General features: G+C 40.4%; 1 protein-coding gene across 1 annotated transcript in view; it reads right to left on the bottom strand. All coding sequences in view use genetic code 11, as the record gives it.

Moving 5' to 3' along the window:
• EGR_00793 (Coiled-coil domain-containing protein) overlaps positions 1-9,978 on the bottom strand; it is a gene marked incomplete at both ends in the record, with an annotated part of 17,178 nt that extends 7,200 nt beyond the window's left edge. The window contains 12 exons of the mRNA XM_024490042.1: positions 1,287-1,531; positions 2,161-2,312; positions 2,648-2,975; positions 4,181-4,631; positions 5,764-5,968; positions 6,544-6,745; positions 8,153-8,193; positions 8,223-8,282; positions 8,325-8,452; positions 8,512-8,563; positions 9,085-9,148; positions 9,696-9,978. Of these exons, the coding sequence (XP_024355445.1) occupies positions 1,287-1,531; positions 2,161-2,312; positions 2,648-2,975; positions 4,181-4,631; positions 5,764-5,968; positions 6,544-6,745; positions 8,153-8,193; positions 8,223-8,282; positions 8,325-8,452; positions 8,512-8,563; positions 9,085-9,148; positions 9,696-9,978 (2,211 nt within the window). The remainder of the gene's footprint in view (positions 1-1,286; positions 1,532-2,160; positions 2,313-2,647; positions 2,976-4,180; positions 4,632-5,763; positions 5,969-6,543; positions 6,746-8,152; positions 8,194-8,222; positions 8,283-8,324; positions 8,453-8,511; positions 8,564-9,084; positions 9,149-9,695) is intronic.
• Positions 9,979-10,535: the final 557 nt, after the last annotated feature.

Below are 10,535 nucleotides of genomic sequence, written 5' to 3'. Positions count from 1 at the left end.
GAGTCGGTAGATACAATTAATTCATACTATATCCCAACAAAAGCCTCGGTCACTTTAATATCACTTAATGTTAATGCTGAATCATAGGAAATGGTTATGGTTGTAAGTTAACTACCTGCAGATTAACAATGGGAAATCCTCCACATTGATAATCAGTTCTGCCATCTTTAATCATGCCTTATGTGTATTGGTGTAGAAAGCTAGTAAAAACACCAGTACAACGTCCTTTCGGCTACAACAGATGGGAAGGGATGGACTGGGTCTCCTTTTGGCTCCACGGTGCAATTACCCGCGTTTATTCCCAATAGTATTCACACAGTTATTGGAGTAAGGATTTGGAGAAGTAGGACTTACAGTTCAATCAATGGTGAGCAAAAAGAAAAATAACAGCAGGACGCAGCCTTAAGCTGCAAGCTGAACAGAAGTAATGAAAACTGCACTTTGAATAGCTTTTCAGCCCGCAAACTATGATTCAAGCTTTGAAGAGGCATAAAGACTTGCAAAATATCTCATAAGGGAGATGTAATAACCTTCTTTTCACAATATAAGACAGATAAAATCGTGGCTCCGGGTGGTGATGCCTGTTTGTGGATGCTGAACAAATGCGCAAAGCTACTAGCGGGTACCGTGACGTCTGCTGATACCTTCAACTCGCATGCTGCAGGCTATTTAAAAGCTGCGCTGCTGCATTGAACACCGGGTATGCACCAATCACCCAGTGTGGTATTTTGCCCTGCTTCATTCCCAACAAGTCATGCCAGTTTACAAAGACAATCATTTTTGGGCTACCTCGCAGAGCCATGGTGATAGATGCAACAGCTTTCACTTGGACACCGAGATCACAAAAAACATCAAGCCTCAATAAATCCAACACAGCCTAAAAAGCATTTTAATTATGACACATTTTACTTGACGCTCATAAAACAAAACAAGATATAGCTTCTGTGCTCAAAATTACGGAATAATCCAAGCAAAATACATCATAACACAATGTCTGGAGGAAAGGGACACTTAGTAAACAGTAAAACAGAACTCAATCAACGGCATATTTAAAATTCTAAATACAAAGCCATGCTAAGTTGGAGCTAGAATTACCTCGGAGTTATTTATGGGTTTTTATGTCCATTCGTCAAATGTTCGTTAACTGAAAGTGCTGTATCAAATGATTTGCAATTAAATACTTGAACTTTACAAGAATTGAGTTATTTCCTTGTACCATAACCTAGTTACTTGAGGCAGATTAAGAGGATCGCAAATGAAAAAGCTCAATAAATGCAAATTCTCACGATGATTTCCTTAACAATTGAGTTGGATATGTTACGCATTTGACGAGTGTTAGCGGCGTGGGTCTGCTTCAGTCCATGCAGATCCAAGCGGAGGTCTTTTAACCCCTTGCAGGCATTTAGGAGGCGCTGGCAATTTGACTGATGCGGATAGGGAGGTGAGGGAGGGCGGGGGCATCTTTCATAACCACTGGAACAGTGGGCAAAGAGGCATTTGCTCTCCACCGCGGCTGAATCATTGTCTTTTACTATTATGAGCAGAGAAAACAACAAAATAATGGTGTAGTGGACCAAACTTGCTCAGTGCTCTTTAGAAATAACATCACAATCGAGGTTTCAAGATCTATTTTTAGAAAATTTGCAAAGGATGAAGAAGGCTATCACGAATGGCAAAATATCAAACATAGAGTGTGAGAGATGATAAATACTTTGAACCAACCATCAGTACTTGAGAGAAACAAAAAGCGCAATTTCATTCTTTCAAACCTTGACTTCCAGCTTTCGTTTACGTTGCATAAAGAACAGTCAGTGCAACACAAGTGATTATTGCACAGATTTGAGCAGCAAAGATAAATAAAATTAGTTTTATTGAAAAATACCAGAGAATCAGAAGTGGAGAAATAAAGATTGTAAGATTTGAGTGAAAAGCAACAGTACACTGGCTCCACCACCACTGAAATCTTTTGCAAAATTGTTTGCAAACAAGTTGATAAGAATTATAAAGATTGCATAAAACTAGACTGGTCACTAGACTGGCCGAGAAATGGCAGCTCTCTGGGCACATTAAATAGGCCATAAGAAACAAGACCCAATTCCATTCTTCCAACGATCTTGTCATCTGTGGGGTATTTTAAAGACTAAATTGCCTTTCATGTACTAGCTAATCCTGAGGTGTAGTGTTCGGGTGGAGAACGACCTGGAATCCCAACGAGCTTGCTGGAATCGCCCTCCAACCCACCCTGCGTCTGCACTGCTCGAATCCAGGCTGTCAGTTGGGTCAACTGGTTCTCCATGTAGGCTATGCGGTGTCTAGGTGTAAAGATTACACTCATTTTGAGTTAGAATAATAAATCCAAGAAAAAAAAGTTGGCACAAGGCTTAAATATGTATATTTTACTTTAGTAACGTTACTTATAGAGAGCTACCGGTTCACATGCCTTTTTATTATCACTTAGCACATAATGGTAAAAATAGGAATCACTAATGCAGGCCATGAAGCTAAACCTTGCCATAAATTTAGTCAATATTATCGGTAGGAGCTAATATGCTAATCACTTTGAGCTTCTACAGCTAATTAAGCTAAAGTAGGGGAAGGAGGCAAGGCATCAGGAGTTCGCGGCGCAATAAGGGATGGGGAAACATACTGTGCCTCTTCGAGTGTTTGGGGCGGTTTAGTGGGTCGCCTTCTTTGCGCATTGAGAACTGAGGCCAGAAGGACGTCGGGAGGGATCATCCCTTTTCTAATGGTGGAAAAAGTGTTTGTCTGACAACTTCCGCCTGAGGAATCCGATTCCTGGAAGGTTTCGCTGCTCTCTCCACTAGACGAAGTCAAAAGATCAGTTTGGGGTGTTGAATTGGCCCACCCCACACATGAAAGTCCAGCTCTAGAGGTGTTTTTCAGCCATCTGAGGGAATCACCATCACCTGGTCGATCAACTTGGCTTGTACTTTCCATTTGTGATTGTCGAAGGACTGTGAAATAGTTATATTTATTTTATCGAATGGGATAAAAACGGAAAGGGATAACTGTGGGTTAAAGTACAAACCCACCAATGTCCTCGAGTTCTGTCATGAAGTATTTTTAAACTGTGATTTACCACTTGCATTAGCGCTATGGGTAACAACAAAGCATTTAAATTCCGAAAACAGTAAACTGCAAATTTATTCGCCACTCTAACAGCATGCCCAATGTTCTCTTTATAAATTTCACAGCCAAAATAAAATAGGAAAAGTATTTTGTGAAAAGGGAGTCCACTTGGTTTCCTGATAAAGCACTTCCGAAAGTCGTAGCCAAAGAAAACCTATTTACGCTTGGCGTTTGACTTTATTAGCATGATGGATTAGAGACGAAATATGGAGAAAAATGGGGGAAGAAGAGGCATGATTAATAGTCACAACAAAATAACTCTCTGAGAAAACAGCTTCCTCTTGATAACAACACATAATGGGTTGACCAACTTTTACACTCAATCTCTCCAAGATACTCCGGGATTAATCTAAGCTTAAGACTAAAACAGACATTTTCTTAATCGCTAATATCATAACTAACTGTTTTTTACAAAAAAGGCAAAAATAAACGCGAATTCTGCGGAGTGCGTGCATTCAAGCTGCGTCAACGCAACACCACCTTCCTGCTCCGAGTTGCCTCAGCGACGTCCAAGTCTCTCGTTTTCAACTAAGAAACGTAAATGATCCATTTCTGAAAAATTTTTACTTACTATTATTATCAGTGCTCAGACAAAAAGAACTAAAATTTCTAAATTCTGTAGCATTAGGCGTTGGTCAATGATAAATTGTGTTCTTCAGATTGAGTAAGGGCGCAATCGAAATGCATGTTTTTATGCCACGCTCAGACCTTGATGATTTCTTTTCAAAAGGCCATTTAGCAAGCTTCGAGTTCATGCCCTGAGACAATTAGTGATCTGTCCAAGCTTTTCACGCAAAATTTCCACCCCCCAGTTATCGCGTAGAATCGGTTAATGCCCAAAGAAAAATCGACAAAGCGCCCGAAGGAATTCTTTGAGAGGGATTCCCAAATGTCGCAACAAGACGTTGGTGAAAGTGTGGCACGGATAAATAGACCAAATTTTAAGGTAAAAGAAGTTTAGTTCAGTACCTGGGTAGGAGTTAACCATTGTAAAATCAGAAGAGATGTGGAAAGTGTTTAAGGAGCTCACCATGGTGTAATTCAGGTGGGCAAGTGCAAACCAACTCCACCTTCTGCCCTGACTTTTTTTTCACAAGGTGAGTGTGAGCTTCCAAGTTCATCCCAAGGGGTTGCCGTTTAGTGTGAGAGAAGTCGGGAGCTGTCTGGATAAGACGAAGGGTGGTTTGGGAAGTCTGGGCCTGGGGCTGGTTAAGCAATGGGACCAGATGGAACTGACCCGACTGGTTTGGCAGGGCCGTAGTAGCGACGGTATGGCCGTCAGGGTAGTGCAGAATGAGGTGGCGCTCGCCGTTTGAGCCCACCTGCATCGTGGCCGGAATGAGGGTAGGATGGATTGGCAGCCGCGTAGGTGCCCCACCCGATGGTATCTGCGATTGCATGATGTCCGGCGATGAGGGCGAATTCGACTTTGATTCTTCACCCTTCTCTTTCTCCACCTTCGTTTTCCCCTCTACCTTTTCCTGAAATTGCATCAGCGATATAGTACTGGAGTGAATATAAGGAGCATGGTTGTTGATTGAGTTCCTCAACCGATTATCCAGCTGTTTCGATTGAGCTATTTTGACTTACAAACACTTTTAAAAGTTTATCTGGTGTTTACAAGGGTAGATCCCATAAGGAATTAATCTTAAATACCCAACCCAATCCAATACTTATCACTTGCCCGGTTTTTATAAAGATGCACGATAGCTAAACATACGTGGAGCCAATTCTAGCATAATTTTATTCTAAAACACAGTTTAAGAACAAAGTTCATAGTTCGAAACCATCACTAAAATTGTTCTGAACGCGAAGGTCTTGATGCCCGGCTGTAATGAACGACATGATTAACCTTAAATACTCTACACTGCTAATGGAATCGCACAGCCAATTTAGAAGGAAGAAGTCGACAGCCGAATAATTTGACCAGGAGATAAAATGATTAGTTCACTGTGAACTATTGAGTAATACTAGCTCACTGACAACTACCGGTAATACTTTTTATAACATTCAAGCTTTTTTGACCATGAAGAAATTTATAAATCGGCTCTTTGAAGAAGGAAGCGGATACACATATACCTGTCTCGTACATATACTACACCTAAGACGGGTGGTCGCTAAGCTGAAATTCCATTTGTTAAGTGTCACAGGATTAAGCAGAATGCACGTCTCCAAGTGATTTCCACAAAAGTTGCTCGATTTATTTAAAATAACCGTGAACGAATTGTACTAAAGTGACCACTTATCTCACAAAACACTCTTACATTTTTCGGATAATATTAAAAGACGAGTAAAATCCTTGCCCGTTGGCTAAAATTAACGAATCAGTGAGTTAATAATGGATATGAGCGCAACGGTTTTTTTGCTCTTACATTTACCTATCAGGTACCAGTAAGGTCTCTTTTCGGCTTCGCTATCTGTTATATTCTGAGAAAAGTAGTAGCTGAAAAGGGAAACCAGCAATTTAGGTAAAGGCAAATAACTGCTGAAAAAAAGGGTGGCAACTTATTCCAAATTAGAACAATTAAAATTGCCCATTTATGGTGAAATGAGTAAAGTTCTTGAAGCTGAAAACACCCATTTAACAAATGTTTAGAAAAACTGAAAAATTACTTGTTTTTCGATTGCTCCAACTATCGAGTTGCTATATTTGCGCCCCAGGAGGGGAGCGGGACGAACGTCGGACGTTTCGTTGCCCTGATATATGACAGAGCACCTTTGCTGTGACAAAATACATGCTTCGCCACTTCCGCGTCGTGGATTACTTTCTGCCTTCGTACTGCATAGCAATTTTAACAGGGAACCGTTGGAAAATATTCTAAAACGAAAAGTTAAAGTTGTGAGACACAAAATATCCAGTAATAATAATTGAACAAAGGGAGACAATGAATCTTCCATTTGGCATAGCTTCTCAAGTAAAGTTAAGTATTGTGGGAGAAACCAAAATGTTTGTTAATGATTAAAAAATGATAAACGCACAACTTCATCTGATAAAGGTGAGGAAAAGGCGAAAATCGCATTCAGCAAGGCGTCAGGTAAACACCAACATTTACAAACTTGTTATTGCATTCACTTTTACCAGGTTAAATCACAATTCCGCGCGTTGGAAGTTTCATTTGGTATTAGTTGTACATTATACTTAAGCCCAAAAACAAGGTCTGTTTTATTGTTCACAAGGAGGTTGAGGAGATGGGTTATTTTTGCTGGTGATTGGGGAATTTTACTTGGACCAAATGTTAAGATTAACATCAATATGTCTTTAATGAAAGAAAACACAATATTATCACACACAGAAGTTGTGAAATAAAATATCTGACAATAGGAATGGTGGCAATTCTGCCATGAATAAAATGGGTATTCACCCTGCTCAAATTTATAAAAAAAGAAACCCACTCGTTTGGATGAATTGGTCGAAACGACTTAAGGCGTTCGTCCAAAACTTGGAAAGCACTCGTAATGTCGACAGGAAGTGGCTCTTTGGGAAGGAGAATGGCAAATAACTTTTTGAGAAATTCTGACTCGTTTGACTGACCCTCCTTGAATACTCGATTCACTCGAAATAGCTGGTGCTGGTGCCACACGTGAATATCGTGAACTAAAGCAAAAAAAATTTAAGGCAACCATCAGCAACAGAGGCTTATATAATCCTCAAAAATTGCAGCTGGATTAGTCAAGTCAATTCCTCTAGGAGTAGATTAAATTTGGTCAATAGCTGCGAAAAATGTGCGAAAACTGAGTGTGAAGACAAAATCACTTTCTAACAGACGTAAAGTTGTATGAATTAACTGCATGCGATGCTCAATCCCAGTGGCAGTACTAACTCGAACAAGTAAAATTATCGTATTTCTGCCTTGATTCACTAAATTGCTTTGCTGCTGTGTATAAGCCTTTTGTGCTTTTGTTGAAGTGAATGCGTTAGTGTTATTGGAAGGCAGCGGACACGGCCTTCAGCACTTCACGAACTGATCTGTTGTGGTATCACTGAGCGCAAAAACGAACATCGGCTGCGACTTGTGGATGCCCAAAACCAGGGACGACTTAACCTACTAGAAAAATTACTTGTTTAAGGGAATCACGTAGTAATAAGGATGTTTTGTAACACTGGGGAATCTATCACAATTCTTGCGAAAAATGCCCGCAAACATTTCTTTCTAATTCACCACAAAATGGTTAATGGTTTAGGTGACGTAATCTAGCTGAGGATGTTCTGTACAGCAAAAAGTTCCCCGGATTTTTTGACATTATTCATTCCATATGCGATTTATCATTTTGACAGTTTACTTGGACGCTTATATCACACATACGGCTTCATGCATAAGGTGTAGGAACGACACAGTATGGCCAACGAAATTCGTTTAAGAAGTTAGGATAGAGAAGTTAACCTCTTGTAAAACGAATAGACAGAAACTACATTTAATTATTGAAAAGTAATGGGCAGGAAGATGCTTGACTGTGGATGTACTTAAACATTCAGCTTTAATCGGAAATCAAGAGAATTATCATTGGCATCCATTTCGGCACTTCTCAGTTTATTTAAAACAGGAAACAGACATGAAAAAGCAATCGCATCTACAATGCAAATGGATGGCCAGCTAGTGTGAGAGGAATTACAAGCATTATCAATAAATCCGAAGTAGACGCGAAGCCTCCAGGATGCCCTCTAATAGTACCAGGCTGACAGGGGAAGAACTTATAATTGAGATAGGGAGATACGTTACTACTGTGCCTAAGAATAGTTTAAATCACCCTTGAATAAGATTATTTACTATTTATTTAGACAAAGGCAAACAAAGCAAAGTGGAAAGTAGACGGAATTAGTAATTTGCCATTATTTAATTTGTGGAAGAGTAAAAGAATAGGAAAAGAGTAACTGTAATTGTTAAAAGAAGCATTTAAATAAAAGGAACCAAGTCTTCCCAACGAATTTCTGGTAAATCTTAACACAAAAGCTGTGTTGTAGCAATTTTAATGAATATAAAAAGCATACCTCAAAAATGCAAACTCAGCTTCCCAATCTGCTTTCGTAGTATAGAATAGTTTAAACTCGTATGATTAGAAAAGGTGCTTCAGACCCGATGACTGCTTTTATTGCCGTAACATCGACCGCGCTGCTCCAACTTATACCACTACCGCTGCAACATTCCGTAAAAATTAACGCATTCTTTTTCTTTTACTGTTTCTTTGGCCTTGGTGCTTGCGTGTGCGCACGTTGGCAGGCATTTGTCCAGTCCACCACCCAATCAATGGCCGCGCGCGCCAATTGGTCGAGGCCCGTTGTCGTGGCCTTGCGTGCCTCGCGCCGCTGGGGTGTAGGACAGCGCTAGCGCTTCTCGCATAAATCCTTCCAACTCACCGCCGTACATCTATGGCAGCCGCGGAAAATGCCCTGGAAACGGTGACTAGGTCGCGGCAACTGTGGCATGGAGTGACACTAACACTGCTTTTTATCCACCGCCAGCACATTGTATTGTAACCCTCTTCATGTCGGATAATTCCGACGTTGAAATACACCTCTACTGGGGACTATTTCTCCATGCAAAAACTGTTATTACTGTTCAAGTAAGAGAGTCATCACTAGAACGGAGAACCTTGCGTCCGATTACAACCATAAGATAGTCGAAAATTCTGCGCCCCGACTAAACGGAAGCATTCCTGGGCAATATTTCATGATGCAGTTGGAATCGGAGGTCGTCACCCAACTTTGCCATCAGCAAGTTGGTAAAAATAAACACTCTAACAGACAAGGCTGTTTTTAAAATAATGATAGGATTCCTTTTTATTTTAGAAAGCACATTATCATAGCTGATTGACAATGAATCCACGCATGTATTTTGTAGGTGAACAGTATCTATTTCAACGGTAGAATAAGACTCCCATTTCTCTCACAAAATGAAAAAAGTCTGCTTCTATTGGCACAATTTATTCGCCCCTTACCAAAGTAAGTTGTAGAGACTGTATTTGGCGCGATAAATTGAGTTAGCAGGTGAATTTTCTCCCTCTGATAAAACTTGCGATAACCTTCCAAATCGTGAAGGATGTGCAAATTTCAAATACTAGCATTTTTAAAACACCCTAATTAAAGTTTTAGAAGTGTATTACAGCTGCACACTCAATTAACCAATTTAGCGTGTTTCGTTAGCACACAGTAATGAAGGTTTTCTGCAAAAAAATGCCACCCTTCAGCCTCAGCCAGCTTTCCTTTAAAAACAACCTTGTGCTAATATTCAAAGTCGACTAGCCAAAATGCGTAATAGGTGCAGCCATATTGGGGGGTGAAGCGAGGGAGGTGATATTTTACACATGGAGAGTTCACCTCAAAGCACCGCTTTCACTATTCAGACCTTGCACGGCGTCCTATTATAATCAGTGCTACTTTTATTTGTTTGGAAGGTTAATTTACTGCCTAGAACTTAGAAATTACCTGGCTGTGTGACGAAAAGGACAGGGTGCATGGTTACCACTCAAGACTAGCATGTTCTTGCATCTCAACAAAAATTATTTTTAAAGCTACTTATAAATATAACAGTACAGTCTCTTATAAATACCTTGAGTTTGTGTAGAAAGTCCGGCAATATTTATTTCTCGAAGGAAAGCCTGTTCTGCCGCCGAAGGGACACAGATGGAGCGGCTTTCGCGTAAAGGCCGTCGGAACTTTGGCACCCCGACGTCGAAGTCGGTAAGACTGCTCCTTCTCATGGAGCGCGATAGCGCCGTGTCATCCATAAAGAGGCTGCGCAACGTGCCGTTGGCTGGAGCCGCCTCGACGGGCTTTAGGGTAGTGTTGTTCCTCTGCTTCGAAAGCTTCCAAAATGGCTTCTTCTTCACCATCTTAGCATCCGTATTGGCTGAATATAAAATCGGAGGAAAGTGTTTTGCCTTTAATCCATACATTTGAGTGCGCCCATACCTTTTTGTAAGGTAGGAGCAAAATAAAAGCAGGTATTTGGAAATCGGTAGTGGATTTTTTGACGCAATTGTGAACAGAACCAAGATTAAATCCTTGACAGAATTGCCTCTGTTCAAAAGGAAATCATTTATTAACGTTTGAGGCATTAAAAAAACGTTCCATTTAAATACGAAAATGCGTTAAAATAAAAAATTTATTTTAGAAGTTGGAATTCATGCAGTTTGTACACCACGCCTCCGAACTTCCAGAAACAGATGTGCTCAGGATGGAAGGCAACGACACCTTTTGCGCAGATTCTTGAAAGAAACGAATCATCATCCTCGTGAGAGCCAACATCCCATTTGTATTCACTCATGAGTGCCGAACGGGTTTATTTGAAATATGACTGATGCATTGAGAAACCACCACACTTATCTTTTATTTCGGTCAGAGTTGACTGCAGGGTTACGTCCATATGTGCTTACGTGGGATGTTGCCC

This window comes from Echinococcus granulosus, assembly GCF_000524195.1.
Source record: "Echinococcus granulosus chromosome Unknown EG_S00003, whole genome shotgun sequence".
Classification (NCBI taxonomy): Eukaryota; Metazoa; Platyhelminthes; class Cestoda; order Cyclophyllidea; family Taeniidae; genus Echinococcus; species Echinococcus granulosus.
The sequence above is the reverse complement of the archived record's forward strand: the minus strand, read 5'-3'. Positions and strand labels throughout refer to the sequence as shown.